This window comes from Vigna umbellata, chromosome 4, assembly GCF_029865625.1.
Source record: "Vigna umbellata cultivar VRB3 chromosome 4, Vumbellata_1.0, whole genome shotgun sequence".
In the NCBI taxonomy this organism is placed as follows: Eukaryota; Viridiplantae; Streptophyta; class Magnoliopsida; order Fabales; family Fabaceae; genus Vigna; species Vigna umbellata.
In genome coordinates, this window is record NC_142168.1 from 8,497,757 (window position 1) to 8,521,152 (window position 23,396).

The 23,396-nt window shown below is 29.6% G+C and overlaps 2 protein-coding genes across 3 annotated transcripts; one reads left to right on the plus strand and one right to left on the minus strand.

The window, feature by feature from the left end:
* The first annotated feature begins 7,605 nt into the window (after positions 1-7,605).
* LOC124843523 (transcription factor bHLH25-like) lies at positions 7,606-10,307 on the plus strand. 2 transcript variants are annotated; one of them, XM_047320292.2, is made up of 4 exons: positions 7,606-7,767; positions 7,888-8,367; positions 9,577-9,942; positions 10,027-10,307. In XM_047320292.2, exons 1-4 carry the CDS (start codon positions 7,732-7,734, stop codon positions 10,120-10,122), a joined length of 978 nt encoding a protein of 325 aa, XP_047176248.1. In that variant the 5' UTR covers positions 7,606-7,731; the 3' UTR covers positions 10,123-10,307. The 2 variants fall into 2 exon arrangements, with proteins under 2 accessions (XP_047176248.1, XP_047176240.1); XM_047320284.2 differs by having other exon boundaries at positions 7,607-7,767; positions 7,879-8,367.
* Positions 10,308-14,087: 3,780 nt separating this feature from the next.
* Positions 14,088-17,118, minus strand: LOC124843513 (transcription factor bHLH18-like). Its single transcript, XM_047320272.2, has 4 exons — positions 17,028-17,118; positions 16,521-16,865; positions 14,906-15,226; positions 14,088-14,305 (listed from the first exon to the last, which is right to left on the minus strand). The coding sequence occupies exons 1-4, from the start codon at positions 17,061-17,063 to the stop codon at positions 14,219-14,221; spliced, it is 789 nt and encodes a 262-aa protein (XP_047176228.2). The 5' UTR covers positions 17,064-17,118; the 3' UTR covers positions 14,088-14,218.
* Positions 17,119-23,396: the final 6,278 nt, after the last annotated feature.

Below are 23,396 nucleotides of genomic sequence, written 5' to 3' on the forward strand. Positions count from 1 at the left end.
GCTAGTTACAAATAAAAATTTAAAATTTTGTTAATAACATTTAACATTTTAAAACTATTTTTTCTCTAAAAAATATGTTAAAAATTATCAGTATTATCTAATACTTATATATATATATATATATATATATATATATATATATATATATATATATATATATATATATATATATATATATATATATATATATTAATAGATGATGCAAAATACAACTCTCAACTATGGCTTAGTAAGTCTATTTTGCCATGATCACATTCGTGGAAATTTTATACACAATATCTGTGAAGAGTGAATGGTTGATTTAAAAATAAGGAAACGTGAAATAATGTAATTTAATGAAAAAAATAGATTTGATTATAACATTGATTGATACGTGATTGATTTTACTAAATTATAAAAGTTGATAAATTGTTTTTTAATATAATACTAAAATTTTATTAGATGTATTTTTTAAAATATAAATATTATTTGATTAAAAATATTTAGTTGAGGAAATGAAAATAAAATATTTCTTAAAAATTAATAATGATTTAAAGGTATTGTTCATTGATTGTCAATAATAAAAAAAATTGTTAAAATTCATTTCAAAATCAATCTTTGTATATAAAAGTAAATTAATAATTGATCAATAATCACCATAAATAATTTACTTTCTTGTAGTTTCACATTTAATTTCATTTTTCTCCAAATTTTCTATAAAATAATCTAATAATCTAATATTAATCTAAATAAACACTGTCATCTCAAATAATTAACGTGAATGATAAACCTCCTATAGAAAACAAATCTTTGTTGGAATTAGAGTTGCCTACATTTAAAAATATTTGAATGCATTTTTATATTGTTGAAGTTTTCATAATTTGTGAATATTAACTAATAATATTTGTGTTAACATTTTAAGCGTACTTATAAATTTCATAGAAATAAAAAAATTGAATAACATATAAAGATGAAAAATTATTAATTTATTGTTTTAAGATTTTTAATAATATAATTTTTTATATGATTGGGTTTAAATTTCATAGTTGTATTTTCTCAATAAATCTCAATTTTTTTAATAAACCTAATAATTTATTAATAAATGCGTGTTTTTAATTTTTAGTTTGTAACGTGATATAATCATTTACCTTCGGCAAATTACCAAATTACAGTTGTTGTTTTAAAATTTGTTATTTTATTGTAAACCATTTGCGTTATAAATATACTTTTTTTTTTATGTGTGACAAAAACTGTTTGGTGCATGCTTATAATTATAATTGAAAACTAGCAAAATATAAGGAATGTGTCGTCATCAATGTTTATTAATGGAAGGTCATTGTATTTGAGATTTTTTTTTATTTATTATAGGTTAAAACTTTTGGATGATTATTGTATTTGTATTGAAATTTCAATTGGGTTTTTAAATTTTAAGTAGTCTCAAGGTATTTTTTAAATTGAAACAAATAAATCATTTTCGTTAACATGACATAAATGACGTCAAGACGTGGTGAGTTGTATTAGTGAATGAAGTGTCATTTTGTTAAATAATTTAATATTTAACATGTTAACTCATCCCCTTCTAAGTGATTAGTTTGTTTGTCCTAACATTTAAAGTTGTGACTTTTAATAAGAGGTGGGTTTGTAAAAGAAGAGGTTGTGGAAGGCTTCAAACATTGTTCAGGTGAGACATGTCCTAGTCTCGTTCTTGTTCATTTTGCACATGCAATGGTTAAAGGATGAAACATAATAGTGGCACCAAAAGGAGGTTGAGTGTAAAACTCATTTGCTATTGTTGTAAAAATGTAGTGTTTCAAGTTGTAAGAAACCCTAAGAATAAGGAAATTTTTTTTTGGAGTTGTCCTAACTTCAAGATAAGATCCATGGAAACAAAAATCACTGTTTTTTATTTTTGTTGTCAACAGGGACTAGAAGTGTGTTTTGAAGCGTGTTTTTGTTGTGTTGTTCAATAGAGTGGGAGTTAAGATTTGGTTGATTGCAATTATTTTCAATGGTACAATGAACAAAGAATTGAAGAAAGTCCAAAAATAAAGAAATGGCTGGAACTGTCGTGAAGATAGAAAAAAGGGATCATGAAAGTCTGGAAAATAAAGAAATGACTGTAATTGTCGTGAAGATAAAAGAAAGGGATTATGAAAGTCGGAAAAATAAAGAAATGACTTGAATCGTCGTGAAGATGGAAGAAAGGGATGGTGAAAGGATGAAAATATCAAATTTAGATAAATATGTTTTTATGTTGGAAAAATGGTTGAAGGTGTTATTTGGGATGATGTTTATTATATGTGTTTAATGTAATTGTATTGATTAAACTTCCATCATTTGTTGTAAAAAATTAATGTAATGTAATTGTGTAATTGTAATAGTAAAGTACTTGATGTGTTTGTTGATGTGTTTGTTGTATGGGCATTTAATGTAATTGTAATATTAATGTATTTTATGTAATGCATTTTAATTAATGAAGCTGATAATATAGTTTAGAGAGTTACTCCCTACACCACCACACAGTGCTCCTGGCACCTCTCCATTCCTATTTTATCCTTTAGTAATATTTAAATGGATCTGAATATGCATTAGATTCTTAAACGGATGTCAACATCCGTGAACGGATATCGACATCCGTGAACGGATATCGACATCCGTTGAAAGACAAACGGATGTCGACATCCGATTCGAAAACTTTTTTTTATTGTATGAAGAAGTCACGAGAAAGGGTGCATCAATCACTAGATATATAGCATATTCTCATTAAGAAGTCATTGCATAGATAATGAGCATCAAGCCAATTTTCATTTATATTAATCTCTACCACATCTCACAAACGATTTCTCCACTCAATCGGAAATCACATGTGAAATCAAACCCTTTTTCCAAACACTCTATCTGTTTCGGAAATGCACTCTCCATGGCCATCAAACATGCACTCCTTAATTCTCAACAAGATATCATATAATATTGAATAAGGCTTATCATAGGCAGGGATAAGTATTAGAACTGGTATCTTGGATAAACCCCAAAAAGGTGTTCGCGTGTAAAGAGAGAAGGCAGCGGAGGCTTCCATGGTTTAGGCAGCAGCACCAACAAAATAATTTTAGATTTTTTTAAAAGCTAAGGTCATGGATACGGAAACATGGTTGAGCAGTAGAGATAATATATTTATACCAGAAAAATATGTTACGATACAAATAACTATTGTTATTAGTCATTCTCTTACAAATGAACTATTGCTACTAGTCATTATTTTAAAGTTGACAAGTTTTACATTAGTTAGTTTTATTTTGTTGATACCAGTTTAAACACAACTCTTTGTGATACCAAAGAGTAGTTTGTGTGCAATTAGAAAAAGATAAAAGTGAAGGGGTGTAGGGAGATTTAGAGTTTTAAAAAAATAAATAAAATTAAATGGTAAAAGTTAAATTAACCTAGGGTATTTTTGGAATAAAAAAAATAGTGGAGAGATGTAGGGAACACTTGGGGTGGATGAGGAAGCAACTCTTTATAGTTTAATAGAGGCCCAAAGTTATAAAAATACATGGCATCATGTTTGAGAAAACAAATACATGCACAAATGAAAAACAAGTATTCATGAAGGTCTTCTTGCAAAGTGAATATTTAAGACTTGATTTGGGCATCACCAAAACTTCCATACTTCTTGATTTTGCTAACATCTCTAAGAAGCCTAAAACAATTTCAAACGTACAGGAAGCCCTATATGCTCCTACGAACCACAGAAACATGATCAGGGTATACCGTTATGATCAATGATCAACATATAGTCTTATAAAATACTCAAACGACACATGCAAAACAAAAATGACTAGCATGAAGGGAATACTGACCAAAGGAATAAGCAAAAAAAACCAACTTACTCTATTTAAAAAACTGATCGATTAAACTTATAATTTTCACTGTAAGGATCACTCGAACGAGATCTTCAAATAGATAAATAGATAAATAAAAAGCTATATAACCTTTATATTGAAGTAAAAAAACTTTAAAAAATTAATTTCTAAAACATGATATATTTAAAATAATAAAATTTATTTATAACAAACTACTTACATTAAAACAATTTAATATTAAAATAATTAAATTTTATTATTTTTAAACCACTGCCACTATTATATATATATATATATATATATATATATATATATATATATATATATATATATATATATATATATATATATATATATATATATATATATATATATATATATATATATGAGGTTTGCTAATGCGCGTAGGCCTGTTTTTTAGTTGGTATATTTTAGCAATGTGTACTGGGTTTTAATAAAACAAAAATATTCTTATATATCATGGATTCTAAGTTTTGAGGTTAAGGGTATTTTAATAATTTACATAGAAACCCCCAAAAACCTTGCTCACCTCTCTCATTCCTCTCAACCCTTTCTCTCTCATCTTTCTCAGTCAAAAAACACTGGTTGTTAAACAATCTTACAAAAAATGATTTTATAATGAGTTTTCATTTTATAATTTTTGTCTTATATAATTTTATCCAATTTTCACAAGCATAAAGAAATTGGTAATTGACTTGGAAAAAATCAGAAATACTCGTTGTTAAACAATTTCTTACAAAAAATGATTTTATAATGAGTTTTCATTTTATAATTTTTGTCTTATCTAATTTTATCTAATTTTCACAAGGATAATGACATCAAAAGAATTGGTAATTGGCCTGGAAAAAAATCAGAAACACTAGTTGTTAATACAAAAAATGATTTTATAATGAATTTTCATTTTATAATTTTTGTCGTATATAATTTTATTTAATTTTCACAAGGATAATGACATCCGAAGGAACTGGTAATTGGCCTGGAGGGTTTTTTTTAGAGATGATGATTCAACATGTGCATATGATGAAATTAGAGAGGTTAGTGAAGATTGTGAAATTGAAGAGATCTTGAATGAACCTTTGCGAAGGTTAATATGTTAATGACTCAACTCTTTACAAAGGCATTGTTTGAGGACAAATGTTTCTGATTTTTTCAATTGGGACTACGTAGAGATGACAGAGAAAATGTTGGAGTGAGAGAGATGAAAAAGAAAGGATTGAGAGGAATGAGAGAGGTGAGTAAGTGAATGAGAGAGGTGAGTAAGTGTTTGGATTTTTTTTTAGTTTTGAGAATGTAAATTATTAAAATATCCTTAATCTTAAAACTTAGAATCCATTATATATAAGGGTATTTTTATTTACTAAAACCCGATACACATTGCTAAAATATACCACCTAAAAAACAGGCGTACGCGTGTTAGTAAACCCATATATATATATATATATATATATATATATATATATATATATATATATATATATATCGTATTCATAATTTCGATTCACAGTGAACTTTAACCAACTTAGTTAAAAATAAAATAAAATAAAGCTTCACTCATTTTCCTATGAGAAATAAAATAAACTATACTTTTTGGCACTTTGCACACAATAATTGTCATAGTGGTCTGAGTCTTGGATCCAACAACAAGTTCCATTTTTGGCGATTAATAATGTATTCTTATCACTGATTAGCTCACATACTACATTGTCCGTACCTAAAATTTATATAATATCTTGTGCAATAATAAAGGGAGAAAAAAACAAAAGAGGGACAATGACTGATTTAATTGAAAAATAATGAAAAGTATTTTATAAATTTTATATTAATTATGTTTTATTTTAATGATGTCAGACTATATAAAAATATCATCATCATTGTGATTATGAGAAAATAGTGGACAATATTTAAAAAGAAAATATATAATAAGTGAGGCGTCATTGATTTAAAAATGCAAAGAAAAATTATTGAAATATTTGACACGTGAAATGTTCATGTAATTTTCATTATTACTATAATCTTTTCTTTATCAAATACATGGGATGAAAATAAATAAAAATAAAAAATAACTTTTAAAGATATTTGACTGAAAGTAAATAAAAATAATAAAGTATCATTTACAGTTACTAGATTGCAAAAGACAAAAAGTAAAAAAAATGAGTTAAAATACATAAAAAATATAATAATTTTTTATATATAAAAAACTATATATTAACTGGCTTGTTTTGTTTTAGTGGTTCGGGTGAAGGTGAAGGATGAATTTATAGTTTGATTTGAGTTGTTATGGTGATATTTATGACGGTATGAACTGAGTTTCGTGATTATGTGGGAAAATACGAATTTGATAGTGATTTTCTTGTTTTTCGGATTTTTGTAGTTCTAGTAGCGAGGATGATGAAGATGGTAGTTGTGTTGGAAAAGTTGGATATACACATAGATCTCCACACTTGGTAAGATATTGTCCGTTTTGGGTCAAGCTTTCACGGATTTGTTTTTGGTACCACTCCAAAAAGTCTCTTAACAATGGAGGTATCTATGTGTACATAAACTCATGTCCAACTCTTTTTTTATCCGATATGAGACTTTGTTTGTACCTCAACAAGTTGAACGGTGTTAATGATGACTGGTTGTTGTGTTTCGATGGTTTGGGTGAAGGTGGATGATGAATTCATAGTTTTGATTTGGTTTGTTGTGGTGATTTTTATGGCGACACGAACTGAGTTTCGTGATTCTGGTGGAAAAAGACGAGTTTGATAGTGACTTCCTTATTTTTTTAGATTTTTGCAGTTCTAGTGACGAAGGTGATAAAAATGGTAATTGAACGATGTTAATGATGACTGATACAAGATAAAAATAGTGGCACAAAAGAGTTAAGGATGAAGGATTGTGACTGATGTAAGGTGAAAATCACTAATTTTAAAAAGCAATTAAATTCAATTAACTTTTTTCAATTTTTTTAATTTGAAAGAAAAACAAAATTTTACATCAAACTTAGCTATCTAACAACTTGCCACGTCATTTAAAAAACAAACATCAATGTACCATGTAAATTTTACAAAAATAAAAATCCAGTTAAAAAAAAATCTAAAGAACCTATCTATATTCTAAAAAAACCTGTCGAATGATAATAAACCTAAACATAACATATTACCGTGCAAAAATCATAATAAACTTAACATATTTTTTATTTTTTATCTTGTGGTTATACTTTAAATTTATTTATTTTTAATTTTTTTACTACCGAACAAGATACTATATAAAGGTAGTAAAATATTTGCATCATAGAAATCAGTCACCAATAAAACCAATAAATAATTTCTACTACTAAGAGGGATTTACAAGGATTTCATTCTATTTTATATCACGTGACATTACCTCTACATAAATCATCATACATAAATTTTGTTTCCATCATAATGTCTGATAAATTCACACCTTTATAAAATTGTATTTACATTTTAAATTGTTACAATTTAAAAATCAGTATAATTATTAAAATAGCACTTTTTTTTATTTTAAGACTAAATATGTTATAAAATATTAATTTTTTGACTTTAAGGATTTGTTTTACACCACCTGCCACAAAATGAAAACCATGTAAATAATATAATAAAATGCACAACTTGTTTAGTCAACTGGAGTATGCTTGAAACGAGTATAAATTTCTCAATACATAATAATCGCATGAAAGGTGTGAGAAAAATAAAAATAAAAAATAAAAAATAAAAAATAAAAAATCATCCTAGAATACAAGTAGTATATATAAAAGTTGAACCTTGTTACAGTCACAGCAATCTGATACAGAAGTTGCAATAGTGCTGCTATCAGCTTCACAGAAACACAGAGGTTCACACAAAAGGAGTTCTCAGATCCATAAAACATGGAGGATTCATTGGAGAACTGGATTTCCGATCTGGTAAAGCCTTCTTCAACCACATTTAGTTTCAATTTCTGGGTTTTTGAGTATGCATTCTGCTATATATCCATGAACAAACCAGGGAAAAAGTTCAGAACTTTTTGTTCATAGTTGTCACAGGAAATGGAAGAGTATGATGCATTTGATGAGCAACAGTTCCTGAGAGAGATCCTTGAGGAGCCACAGAATTTGTCACCTGAAGGAGAGAACAACAGTCCCAGCAACAGCAGCGTGTCATTTGATGAAGCAATGGGTGACACTCTGCAGAAAAGCTACAGTTCCAACTCCATCAAGTCCTTGAAAACATCACCACCACCACCACCATCATCATCAGCAGCAGCATACCTTCTCTCTTTTGATACTTCAACTGCTGAGCCAATCGCAAAACATAAGCCTTCTACACTGCAGGGATCTTGCAGTACAAGGGGTGGTGCTGTGGTGAAAGATGGATCTCAGGTTGAACCTGTCATGGCTCAGCCAAGAAAGAGGGCTAGAAGGTCTCGTGAGACACAGCATCACATCATTGCTGAGAGGAAAAGGAGACAGGAACTCACAGGGAGCATCATAGCACTTTCAGCCACCATTCCTGGACTCAAGAGGGTCAGTTACTATATCATGAACATTCAGTATTATCTAAAAATTCAAACTGATTTTCTTTCATTGAAATGCATATTAAAAACATTTAATGGGTTTTTATTTGCATTTTTTAATAAATAATTCTGTTTTTTATTTGCCAACCAGTGTTGGTTAGAAATATCTTCTTTTGATCCATGGAAGACACTGATTTTTCTTATAAGAATTAACATTAGTTTCATCATGCATTTTCTTTTATATATATATATATATATATATATATATATATATATATATAGTGTGATTGACCTATTTTGTTTTGTTACTTTTCGAGTCAACTCATTTAATGAAAAGTCTAGTTGTTATATTAATAAGGAAATAGTAAGATAATTCTTATTTCTCGGACTTTGCGTTTTGTCTTCATCTTCCTCTGTATTCTTTTTGCAGGGATTAAATTAGCTTTATTGAAGTAATATAAATTGATAAAATATGTAATGAAATAGTTTGATATGTTCTTTTATATCTTCAACACATCTTGTGAATGGAAAAAATATTATTAACACGTTTTAGACTTAGAAAAGTACATAAACTCAGATGTGTTACTGTCTAACATTAAAACGGTAATCCTGTATTATCAATTAACTTTTGGATAATAAAACAAATGAAAAGGTTATTTTATTGTTCTTTCCAAATAATTGTTGTGCTTTTCGCTCATGCTTGATTAGGTATGGAATCCCTTTTCAACAGCTTGTCCCGACATTATTTTGTCAATGTCTTTTTAATTTTAATTTTGAAATTATTTATTTACAATTTTACACTAATTATTGGGCAGAATAGGGCAATTGGGGAGCACTTTCACTATTATTATCACTGCAAATGGGAAATATATTTTATTCAAAACCTGACCCGAGTAAAGAAAAAAATAAAGTTTTCATGGTACACTTGTACTACATATTTTAACAACTTTTTTAGAGCAGTTATTACTATTTTAATGATACGTATATTTAAAATAAATCAATTATAAAATATAATATACGTAGTTGTAAAAGAGCTGTGAAAAAAAATTATTAAAAAAATATTTTCCTCATAATTAAAGTCCCAAATGCATTATTGTTCTTTTTGAGATGCAAAGCACTTAAAAAAAATATAATATAATATAATATCAACAAAGAAGTTGAATATTTAAAAATTGTGTTAGTTTGTATTAACGGTAAGATTTGGTGTGTAACTTTACAGATGGACAAGGCTTACGTACTTCGTGAAGCAGTGAATTACACAAGACAACTTCAAGAGAGGGTGAAAGAATTGGAAAATAAAAACAGTGAGAAAAGAGTAGTACATCATTCATCAACATTGGTAAGAAAATCTGAAGTTTGCTCAAAGAAAAGCTTGAGCAATAGCAGTGAAAGCAACAAAGAATCACTGTTTGAGGTTGAAGCAAGAGTCCTAGATGAGGAAATACTGATTGGAATCCATTGTGAGAAGCAAAAGGACACAGTCTGCAACATACTAGCCTTTCTTGAAAAGCTGCATCTCTCTCCAACCAGTAGCAGTGTATTACCATTTGGCACTTGTACTCTTATAATCCACATCATTGCTCAGGTACATATATCAAACACCTTTCATGCACCCTTATGATTAATCATGCAAATGCATGATCTGTAATGTTGTGTTATTATTATGCAGATGGATGAGGAATGCAGAATGAACATGGATGAGTTAGTGAAGAATCTGAGAGAATATCTGTTGAATGTGTATGACATGCAGCAAGTTAGTTTGTGATGCGTGCTAGTGCATCAAAAATCTTCTCGGACTGTATACCATTCAGAATATATATATATATTTGGTTGACTGAAAATTTAACTAGTGGTGGGTTGAATTTAAAGCTGTTAAAATGGGTTGCAAACTTAATTATATTAAAAAAACAAAATGAGAAAAAAAAAATTAAAATTTCATCTACGCAATAAATGGGTTTCAATTATTTTTGTTAAATTAAATTATTTTTATATTTAATGTAAATATAAATGGCAATAGATTATATCGATCGGTTAATTATGTGACAAAAAACGAAAGGATTTTTATCAAGTAAAAGGGAGAAATAACAAAAAGAGGAGTTCGTTAAAAAGTGGAATATCCTCTTCACCTTATAAGCTGCGAAAAAAGGTTCAAACGTAAGTTTCATTATAAGACAAAAGTAAAAGGAAACTTTTGCTAAAAATCATTAAGAAAATACATAGGATGTTTCAACCTCATTAGACTTGACAAGAATTAAGATGTGCACTACAAGAAAAAAAAATTGATTTACATATTCGTCTATAATAAGGAAATTCTATCGGTAAATTAAAAATTTTAAATCTAATTTAATAGGAGTTTTTCACATATATTATATTTGAATACTCATAAAAAAAGTACATTTTTAAATTGATTTTTTTTCTATTCAACATAAACAAAGTAACATTAATGATTATTTTTGTAGTAATTTATATTATTAGGATTAATCATTATATATATAAAATATTATTTATTTTGAAATGTAAAATTTATTACGATTTTATTATTAAAAGATGTTAGAATAAAAAAGGAAATAAATATTTAAACAATTTAAATTTCAATTCTTAAATTATATGTGACTATTTAACGTGATAGGACTATTGAAAAGGAAAATTACTTTCCTAGAACACATGGTTTTTCGTATATATCCAAAAATGAATGAAGAGGATATGCTATTTATAAAAAAATGTTTAAATAAAATAAGATTGAAAATTCATTTGGATATAAAAGATTCTATAAATCATTGCTTTGGCTTGGCGTGTTGTTTACTTGTTTTGTTTCAGTGATGTTTTCACATCAAGAGGGCGCAGATGATCACGTGCAATGGTCAAGGAGCCGAGTAGTCTGGCTCCAAACTCAAGAAAGTACGAAAATTCATGAAAGAAAAAAATGTTTAATATCTATTTTGGTTATTTGATTTTTAAGGTGTGTTTAAACTTGTTTTTTTTTTTAAGTTCACTAACGTCCTATATTTTGTAAAAATTATTTACGTTAGTCCTTTTTGCTTACACCGTTAAAAATGCTAACGACAAATTTGTTCTGTTGGCAAAAACTTGATGACGTGTATAATTATTGACGTGACAGTGTAAGGTCATTTGATGTCAATGAAAAGATGTCATGTGGCATATCTCTTTCCACTCAAAATTAGGGTTTCACAATTGGAGCATCCATTTTCTTCCACTCCAGCATTAACACCCATTTCTTTTGATTTTCTTCCACCATCAACAACATTGTTGCTAAAGTTGTCTTGAGGTTTGTCATTTCATTCTCCAAAATGGCAATCTTAGCATCCATTTTTTAATACGACATTCCTCTACCCCTTTCCTAAAATTTTGATCTCGTTCCTCCAAACTTCCCCTCTCAACAAATCCAGTAGATGGGAAAAGTTTGATGCAATCAAGAAGCATTATAGGTAATAACACAGAAATCATTAAATGAAATAAAGAAAATGGTGGGTATTGTTTCTGTAAAGAACAAAATTATAGTGGAGAAACCCTTCTACAGCAACCAATCGCCAAGCTCCTACAAAGAACTACTGCCCCCACCTAAAATAAACATGTTTGATTTTCACCCAAAGGACTTTATACTCTGATTGCATTATTTAATAACACAAGACCATATTTCCATGCTTTGTTAAAAAGTTTTAGCAAAATTAAACACAAAAATCTAGAAACAGAAACCCTAAATTGCATATTCCTCCTCGCGAGTTCATCGTTCTTGCGCAAAATAAATCCAGAAGCTCATTTACATCACGAGGACCGAATCGTAGTGTCATGGTGTTCTCCTTTGCACAACAATCGCGCCGCCGTTGTGAATACCTGAATCCTGCTTCCACGATAATTCGTGGTAGAACCTCCAGTTGCAGAGAAAGCCCTTGTCCATTCTGCAATTGTTAAACCCTAAATTTGGGTGGAAAGGGTTCTACCACGTACCATCTTCTCATTGGCCTCAAATGACCTCACAGTGCCACATCAACAATAATTGTATACATCATCAAGTTTTTTCCAGCAGAACAAGTCTGCCGTTGGCATTTTTAACGCCGTAAACAAAAAGAACTAACGTGAACCGTTTTTGCAAAATATAGAACATTAGTGAACTTTTGAAAAAAAGAAAGACAACTCTAAACACACCTTACAAACTGAGGGACCAAGTATTAAACCAAGAAAAAATTACTTTACCCTGTATACAAGTACACTGAATAGATAAAAATAATATATGAATAAAAGTAATACAGTATAATATTATAATAAAAACAATTATAATAAAAACAATTCTTTTAACTAAATAACGTTTCTAGTATATTTTTTATTTCTCTTCAATTAAATAATTTCAACTTTTATTTTTATTTTTCATTTTTACTTTTCTATTTCGAATAGAGCGAAACCACACTGATTTAGTATTTTCTTTAACTTTACTGTCTAAGATTCTTCATATATTTTATTTTTTTTATTGGGAATCAATTAATCCTACAAATTTCCTTAATTTTAAAATACAATATTTATAAGATATTCTTTTACTTGTATATCACCCCACACACACACACACTATATATATATATATATATAATAATAATAATAATTTAAAAATAAAATTTTGAAAGTTGGTAAAGTATTTAAATAATAATATCATGTTGTTTTAATATTCAAAAGTAAAAGGTACAAATAGAAATTCGTTTTATACTTAAAATACTTATCATTTATCTAAAATTTCTGATGCTTGTTTTTTCTTCAGTCAAGTTCTAATTTATATTTTTAAAAATCAGGAAAGTGTAAGGTTTTTATAGTTTGATAACAATACATCTGAATTGTCCATTTAAAGTAAATTATAATTTGATGTCTGTGAATGATTATATATGTAATATTATTTAATAACATTAACTTACCTTTTTCCAGCAGATAATGAATTCTCTCAGTTTTTAAAAAAAGAAGATAGAGCAAATATTTATATTAAGATTTCATTTTAGTTGTATATATTTCTATAGGAAAATATATGTATATGTGCTCTTAACAAACTTGTGGTTATACTTTAATTCTTAGGTGTGAAAGGATTTGTTGGATTTCTTTTTCTCGTATATATTTTCCTATAATAGTTATATTTTGATAATTATAACATTTTTATGTATACATTTTGTTTAAGTGTTTTAGTTTATTAAATATGTGATGAATATTATAATATTATTAATATTGAAATTTTGAAATGTTTAAATACATATACTAATTAAACATTAGATAAATTATAAACATGAAAAGTTAATGTTTTCTTAAATTTTAAAAGTAAAAATATTTTATAAACAGTTGAAAAAGGAAAGAAGAAAAGGGATCTACGGTGAAGTCAATTTCCCGTTAAGTTTCCGTGGCCATCAATGTTGTATTTAATTCTGACATGAAAATTGTACAAACTTTTGTGAAGGGTTCTTCCGGTGTGTGGGAACCAGCTTACAGCAATGTAGCTAAATCAAGGAAAATGATAGTTTGAGAATACTTTTTTATAATATTTTAATATTTTTTATATGTTATTCTATAATTGGTTCAAAATTATTTAACAATCAATAATAATAATCATAAACATCAATATAGACCGATTACATAATGACATATAAATAGTGTTAAAATGTTGTAAAAAAAATATTATCAAAATATTATTATCTTTATTAGAATTATAAATATTTAAATTAATTAAAGTTTCATATTCTTTCATTTTTCAATCTTAAACACTCCACAAATTTTGAATAGTCCTCTGAAATCAACTTTCAAGATCTAAAAAACTACAAACTTGGCAATGCACTTCAAAAGCTTCCAATTCCTAACAACCAAAACCACTTCTTGATTCACTTTACCACCTTGTGTGACTTCAATAAGCGTCCTCCAACTTCTTTTATTAGGTCATCGATGGTCATGCTATATTCGTCATTCATCTGCAATACAAATAACAAATATAAATAATTCCATTTTTATTGTAAATACTTATTTTTATAATTAAATATCTTTTTTAGTCTTTAAAATTAAACGTAAATTTAGATTTCAGTTTTCCTTAATCTTCAAATTTTAAAAATAAATAAATATAACTTTTTTAATATAATTGTATAAATATTTTTTAACATGTTAAATAAATTTTTAAACTGATATTTAAATTAGGCACATCATTTAAGACGGTACATTCTAACTTAAATATAAGTCCAAAGCATTATTTAATACAAAAAAAAAATTACCACTGTTAAATATATATTTAAATTTAAATATTAAAATATATCAAAATTTATAATAAAAACAAATTTTAACCTTATTAAAGTATTTTCTTTTTGGTTAAAGTTTATCATAAAGAAAAAGAAGAATATTGTAAGAAGTCTTCAACGTGTTACCATCTTAATGTGTCAATTTAACTGGGAAGATATATGTCTTAAATGCTTCTTGTTTTATATAAGACAGGGATAAGGTCCGCGAACAGCGGGAACTTAAAGTGTGAACAAACAAACATGACAAGACAGTGTTGCTTTCAAAAATTAAATGTTGTGTACCTTAGCAATAATAGTGACCTTAAATGTTGAAGTTCCAAATGGCAACACACTAGAACATCTCGTAGAAAGATGAAGATTATCGAGCAACGACAACACTTTGACTAAAGTATTGCTTGGATTGTGACAAAAAATTCCTATAAGCACTTCCCTGTCTGAAACGGAAATCTTCATTTCTGGAAGTTCTTCTTCCACACTTGTTGGTTTCTTGGTGAGGCTTCTTGAATTCATAATTTCACTCTTTTTATTTTCCAGCTCTTTCACTCGTTCTTTAAGTCGTTTCACATAATCCACAGCTTCAAGTACCACACTGCCCTTGTCTCTCTGAAAACGTGTTAAAATTCATGAATCACTCAAAAAAATGTCACGTAGTAGAAATTTCCAGTACCACATTCTTGTCGGCTATGTATGATTGCACAAACACCGTGTTACCAGAAAACACGTAAATATTTTTTTTATATTATTATTATAACTTTTTCGATACAGTGCCTCAAAGGTTTTCTATCACGTTGAAAATGATTTGAGAATTCCCTCATTTACTTTGTGTAGTTTTTCCAAATGCCCAATATTTAGGTGGGGTAGGTTTAGACTTTATGTTTAAAATCATTTATTATTTTCTTGATGATAGCAGGGCCCATTTTGATAAATATTACTCTGACTTTTTTTTCTTTTGTTATTAATTTTTTTTAATTTAGACCTAGAAAAACTGGACTTTAATGAGTATAAATCATCAGGGTAAAAATCTGACTTCATAAAGCTACTTATGGCTTTGTTACCAAAATAGACAAAAATATATCATATATTACGAGAATAGACAAATTCAATTCAAAATGTTAAAATGGAGAAGTCGTGAGGGGTCAAAACGACTTCAAATGAAGAAGTCGTGTTCCGCTTGCACGATTTCACACTGTGCATTTGACCAGTGGTGAAGTCGTGCACCCAAAAACGACTTCTGGGTCCTGTAATCGATTACAAGATAGTGGTAATCGATTACACAGTGTTGAAATCATGACCTCCTGCACGACTTCAGTGTAGTAGGCAAAAATGCTACTGGTAATCGATTACCAGTGTTTTAAGTGTGCAAGAACCACCCTGGTAAGCGATTACAAGCTTGTTGTAATCGATTACCAGTGTGTTTTGGTTGGTTTTTGAAAATTTATATTGTGTTGTAAAGCATTATTTGAAGTTAATTATGTTTAATGATTTGAATATTTGTAAGCACACATTGATGTTGATGACATTGTGATGTATTGTTATGTATAGGAAGATCGTTCGGCTATAAATATACTCCTCTTTTAATGTAAGAATTACTTAATGTGATTATTCTTTTATATAGTTTTAAACTGTATTTTTGGGATGGTACATAACACACACACACATATATATATATATATATATATATATAACTAAAATGATTATAAGAAAATAATATTAAGTAAAAATAAAAAAATTATGTATATTAAAATATCATTTTTCAATAATTTTCATGGATGTATTTTAGAAATATTATAAACTATGTCGTGTTCCTAAATTTTATTCCTCGAAATTATTTTTGAAAAAACAAAGACTTTTTGGGATTTTGTCGAGTTAGTATAGCTCAAATGGGAACAGAACACACCTTTTTTAACCCAGGAATGATGGCGGAAAGTTCTACGATGTTCTTCGTCAATTCTTCTCTCCTTTTTCTCTCAGCCAATATGTGATGTTGTCTGTTTGCTCTTGGAATCGCGTTTTGGCTCTGTTTCGTGCTTTTGGAAGAGTGGTTCTGATGTGCTTCAGAATTAGGGTTATCAAAACCCAAAACATGGCCAGCAGAAAATGATGAAGTTTTCGAGTTCAAGTTACTTTGGAGGGAGGAAGAAGATGGAATATTGCTTTCGTGAGAGAAAACAATCATGTTTTTCGGAGACTCTTCTTCATTGCAATGGATCGTGTGGCTTTGGTTGAAGAAATCATCCATTTCCTATAATTACCAAATGAAAAAAGAAAATGTGAATAATGTATGTAAGAAATGAACCATGCTAATCTGTTCATAAATTAGTTCATAAAACTATAATGTGAGAAAAGAATTGGCTTCAAGTGTAGCCTAATACAATAACTATAATATAATAATGAGTATGTTTACCCATTGAGAAACCAAGCTATGCCATGAATCCTCCATTGTTAGGATAAGAGGCTAATTAAGGATTTCAGCACTACCAAGAGAGTTACTGAAATGGTATAGTTGCTGGGAGTGGTACAAGTACCAAAGAATAAATTTTAAAAATTGAAATAAAATGGATTTCCATAGGGTTTAATATTGTCTATCATTTAATCTATGTTTTCCACATTTCAAGGTCAATAGCAAATTTTTGACTAAATTATATCTTGTATTATAAATTTTATTTATAAGCTTTAATTTGAATATTTATGTTTTAACAAATTATTTTGTATTATATTTTATAAATTTGAGTCGGTGGAGTTTTCTTTTTTCAAAATAGTTATCAATATTTAATTATAGGATAGAATTTTACTCATTTCTTACTTAAGCTGAAAAATAGAATAACTATAACTAATTTTTTTTAACAACAATTTTAGAATCATCCTTTTATAAGACTCATTGGTATTTTGGGTCTAGGATTGAGTTCAACATCCAATGTTCAGGTGGTAGTTTAAAGAACTGAAATGTTATCTTTTGTTTCAAATCTATTATATTCGTTTGCTAGTATTGTTTGAAGGGTATTTGCAAAAGATGTTTTGATGCCAATGTTAGTTCAATATCTGACAATTGAAATTTTAATGTTGTAGTAAATGCAAATCACCTATCTCTTTATCTCAAATCTGTATTTATAAATCTTGGAGTGAGCCTTTGATTAACAATGACCTAATTACAGTCCAATTGGTGGTAATCACACTTTATCTTAAGTTATCACTAGTACAGGAAACGGAAATGGCACCGGTTAATTTCGTTTATAGGCACCGGTTCTGCAACCGAGGCATATAGAGACGAGGTAAAAAGGATAAGTTTAATGCCTCGGTTGCGAACCGAGTCAAAAAGAGATCAATTTTTGCCTCGGTCCTCCTTTGAACCGAGACCGTATCTTATAAAATTCAATAAAAAAAATTCAAAATACTGCTGAACCTGCTGGGATTCATTATAGAGCATCAAAGTTCATTACAGAGATCAAAGTTCAGATACATTACAGAGCATATAACAAAAGCCACTGGGATAAAAGAATTCATGTTGTTCATTACAGAGCATATAACAAATGGAAACAAAATCAGAAAATAGAATCCGAAAATCATTACAAAGCATCAAAGTTCAGATACATCAGAAAATCAGAAAATAATAGTTCGGATACATTACAGAGCATATAACAAATGGAAAAAAAAATCAAAGAAACCAAGGATTCATACTTTTGAAACCCAGCCTCAAACCCCATTTCCCAGTTTCTGAAAATCGTCAACGGCAAGCGGCTCCCGACAGCAAGCGGCGAGCGCGAAGCGGCTCCCGACGGCAAGCGGCAAGTGAATGCTAGGCCAACGACTCCACCACTGGCACGGGATCTGGATCTGGATCTGGATCGGCCACCGCTTGCTCTTCACTCGAGAGGCGATGCAGTCGCAGGCGAGGTGGAAGCCGCACTCGAAGCCGTCGCACACGACGAGGTGGTGGTGGCTCCCGATGGCGGTGAGGCGAAAGGTGGCATGGAGAAGGAAGAAGAAAGCTATCGATGCTCGAGGAGGAAGAAAAAACCTTATTTGGGTGGCGTGAGAAGATGAAGATGGTGGTCGCGGCGTGGTTGAACGGCGGTGCTTGCGGGTTTGCGCGTGGTGGCCGGCGGCGTGGTTGAACGGCGGTGCTTGCGGCGTTGATGATGGGGTTTGGTGGAGAGGAGAAATCGGAGGGAGGGAGGCAAAGATGAGAGCGAGAGCGCGAGATATGAGAGCGAGAGTCTGAGAGGTTTTGCGGGAAGAAGAATAGTGAAAGTGAATAAAGTTTTGAACTTTAACCCTCAAACCCAGCAATCGAGGCAAATATAGGCCTCGGTTAATTTCCAACCGGTGCAGTATACTCTTTTCAAACGCGGGTTTAAAAGAACCGAGACATATAGTGTCTCCAAAATTACATTTATGCCACCGCGTTTTTATATGTCTCGGGTTTTCAAAAACCGAGACATAATACGCGATTTAAAAACCCTATTTTTTACTAGTGTATTCAACATTAGAGTTAATCTTCTTAACAATTGACCATTCGGTCCGCCTCCATGGTTGTTTAGTCACAAGGAAGGTTCATGGAGGAATTCGACTGACGGTTGCCCGTCCAGTTAAACGGTCATACGATACATAGGCCCCCACGCCCGAGTCTGTCATGACAAGCAAAGGGGTTTGTAATGGGATGAAACTTCTGTTGTTCAATCTTTTTTGAAGAAACATCATCCTTGGCCGCTCGTCTAGTTGGCCTCTGGACCGTTCAATTGAGCGATTAATGATTTTCAAAATTTTGAATTATTACCGTTGAGGGAAAGATGCGTGCAACTTTGAGCCTTGCGCCAATCAAAATTCGCAGAGTCTAATTACCACCTGTCATCTTCACCTTTGCCTTCAACTTTTCTCTGTCAACCGATCGTCCAACTCTTCTTTATCTTTCAAGTAATAATGTCGACTGTTGATTTATCATCACCTGTGAAGGGGAGGGACGCTCAAGAGTAGGGATGACAAAAAACTCCACGGGTTACGAGTATCCGCGTGTAAAATCCGCGACGGGTAGTTACTACCTACAGGTAACGGGTAGCGAGTATTTTAATACCCGCTTCTAAACAGGTTGGGTATGAAACTATTCGCCCCACACGTACCCGCTACACGCAAAAAATAATAATAAAATAATAATTTTTAATTTTATAAATTAAATTTAATTAAAAATAAAATTAATTTATATTTTATTAGGTAAAATTTAATTGAAATTAAATTTTAATTTATATTTAACTTACTTTATGTTATATATATATATATATATATATATATATATATATATATATATATATATTGTAATTTTATTTAAAAATGTATAAAATATATTTTTTTCATTTTTTGGGGGTATCCACAGGTTTTAAAATATCTGTAGGTATTTTCTAAGCGGGTACTCATGCGGGTAGTGGGCGGATAGCGAGTCAGATTTTTTTTTTTGCAGGTCGGGTTGTGGGTAGGCACTATTCGTGCCTGACCCGTTTCCATCCCTAATCTAGAGTATGTTGATGATGTGTCGTCATTGGTGTCATTGTCGACTTTTTCTTCAATTTCTGGATCAATCGTGCGAGAGTAAAACATGATCGACGATGTAGATACTAATAAGCAAATCAATTCAGGAATTTGAATCCAAATCAAGCAATGCAACAAAGTACTTTATAGACGATCCAAAACTAGTTGATTTAAACATTATCAATATCAAAAACTATAATTAGCTTTCCTTACCTATTAAACAATCGAGCAACTTAATAGAACCCCATACAGCTCTCATAGATCAAAAGATATTATCTGCATCTACGAACAATAAAAACATAATCAAGGTACATCATTAGAGCCACTGATCATCAGATAGTCACATAGGAAACTCATATGACACATGCAACCACAAATGGTGTGGATGCAATGAAAGAGAAATAAACTAAAGAAAAGAGAAGAAACCAACTTATTCTTTTATAGAAAAAATTGATCGGCTAGACTTGAAGATCTTGTCGCGAGGATTGCTCAAGCAGTCTCTTATCTTCAAACAAACGAACAAAGAGCAAGAATCCTTTTAAAAAAAGTCAGAGAATTGTATAAAAGTGATTTATAAGGAGATGTTGTGTTTTGAAATAATAAAACTCGTTCATAATGAAACTATTTATATTAAAACCATTTAATATTAAAATAATTTATTCTCGCTATTTTTAAACCATCATCACTTCTAAAATTTTATTTTCTGGGGTTTTACACACCTGATACTTGATAATCACTTTCATATAATAGATCCTAACTTTCTTACTAACTTGAGTGTTAGAGAGTTTTTGTAGGTGAATCTTTTATTCTCATCAAAGAGGAGACCCCCTTCAAATAGAAGGAGCAATCAAAGCATCATTAGGATCTTTCTACCTGTTCGTAAAGTCCACACTCAAAATTCAGCTAAAATCAGATGACTTTTTGCTTGACTTGCATTGCACATGCAAGTCATTATACATAATACTACTATCTAAACCTATATTAGTGTGCTATTTTGTGAATAATGCTAGTAGCTTGATCTATATTAGTATTAGTATGTTATTTTGTGTACAACTTATCTTAAAAATTACTTTAACTACTTGAGTTTGTTTCATCTTTAAGATTTTAGTGATAGTTTTTTATAGTTATTTTATGATATGATTGTGAATTATAATCATATATTTTTGAATTCTACTATCATGTGTACTTATTTTGAGTAGAGAAAATAAAAACTTTTTTTAATTAGAAAAAATAATTTACATACAAAAAAATCTAATTTAACACTGCTAAATTTTTTATCTGCCACTAACAACATCATATATTATTATGGAATTACAATTATATGTAAACTCTCACAAATTTATCACATTACAAAACTATTTTAACATCACATAATTTTTTCCAAAATTTCGAATACATAATATCTAAAATATGAACTTTAAAAAAACAATAGAAATTTTCCTTGATTAAAAACCCCATGCCCATTACCAATGTTGTTATCAATTAAAAGATAACTTAGATTAAGATAAATAAAGGGGTTGATGATGGTGGCATAAGCACAAACGAATGGAAATGTTGGGAGTAGTGGCTCAAGGCTTTGGAAGGGTAACATATAATTTTTTAGTAATTGATGTAAAACTTAGCTTCTAACGAAGAAACTGTTTATGCCATAAACAAATAAAAAAGAAGACGCAATATGTAACCTTCAAACCCTAATTGTTTTAGCCTGGTATTATATGTGGTGACTTTCTGCAAACAAATGTAGTGAGATAATAGCTGTCTTGTCTTGTCATAAGACTCATCGTACTTAAAGAAATTATAATACATAGTAATTTGTTTGAAACAATTATTGAGGTTCCTTGGAGAGGAACATGTCATCAATTCAAGAAGATCTCATTAAATATTATTTTGTGGTACAATTAGTAGGTATACTAAAAAAAAATTCACTTGGCTATGTGTAGGCTATAGATCTACCACCATAGAAAGATAATCCAACTTTTTGCATTGTTAAACTTATACAAGTGGTCTAATTATATTTAAATTAAGTTTGACTTTATGCTTTTAATTTGAATAACTATTTTTCAAAATTTAAATTTATTTATTTTATTACTTCACTTTATCTGTTCTATTTTTACTCTTTGTCTTTCACTTGTACCACTCTTTTTAATCAATTCAGATATATTAGAGATAATACCTAAATTATGTATATAAATAGAAGAAACTACCTATCTTAATTGCGAATTAGCTTTTAAATCAGAATTTATAATTTTCAAATTAAATCAATGCCTATTCTAAACCAACAATATGGTGTATTGTTTTTTTCTTCTGATAAAAGATACTAGAATATTTGACCCCAACAAATAATAAATAAATCTAAATAAAAAGTTATAATACTATTTTTAATTTAAACGTAAAATTTCAACTTATCTTGAATTTCTAACATGCACTACTGTATAAACACAAATTTCAGTTATATTAAAAAGAATCCAATAATATTAATGCAACGAGCCCCTCTTTAATGATTTTGGGTATAAACAAACTTATATATAATTACTTTTGGAAGAGAAAAATATAAAGAAAATTTCGAAACAATCAGCAGAAAAGACTTTAGACGTATGTTATTTTGGACTTTAGACGTTTGTTATTTTGGGCTTTTAACGTCTGATATTTGTCCAACGTCTATATGGATGACGTTAATGAGACGTCGGACCCAATAGGTCAGACGTTTATATAGACGTTTGACACTATAGATTAGACATCTAAAACGTCGTCGAATCTTTTTTCGCTTAAGGCCTCTCGGGTTGCTCCTGGCTCTGTGTTCCGAGTTTACAACTTTATATTTTAGTTGAAGAGAATGTATTGTACTTTTTTGTATTGGATGGTTTTAAAAACATAATGGAGAGAATTGGAGAGTGCAAAACGCAAGAAATCGTTGCCCAAGAACGCCGCCCAAGGATACGAGCAAAACTACATCAAAACCCAACAGAAAATGCATTTTAATCTGTTCAAATGAAAGATAATGCATCAAAGAGTGTTGTAATCGGAGTAAAATTAATTTAAAACGGTGCAAAAGTGAGAAAACGAACCTGAAAAGCGTAACCCATAGAGAGAAAACGCGAGGAAAATGATGAACATTAAGTGCGCGTAACTGTTGTCTCGTGTTCGCGGTGTTTTAATGCCGCCATATAGAAGTCGGTTCCCCCCACATCAGACGTCTATATGGCTGTAGAAGTCGGATTGACGGGATCTGACGTCTAAATAGAGTTAAAAAGTAACT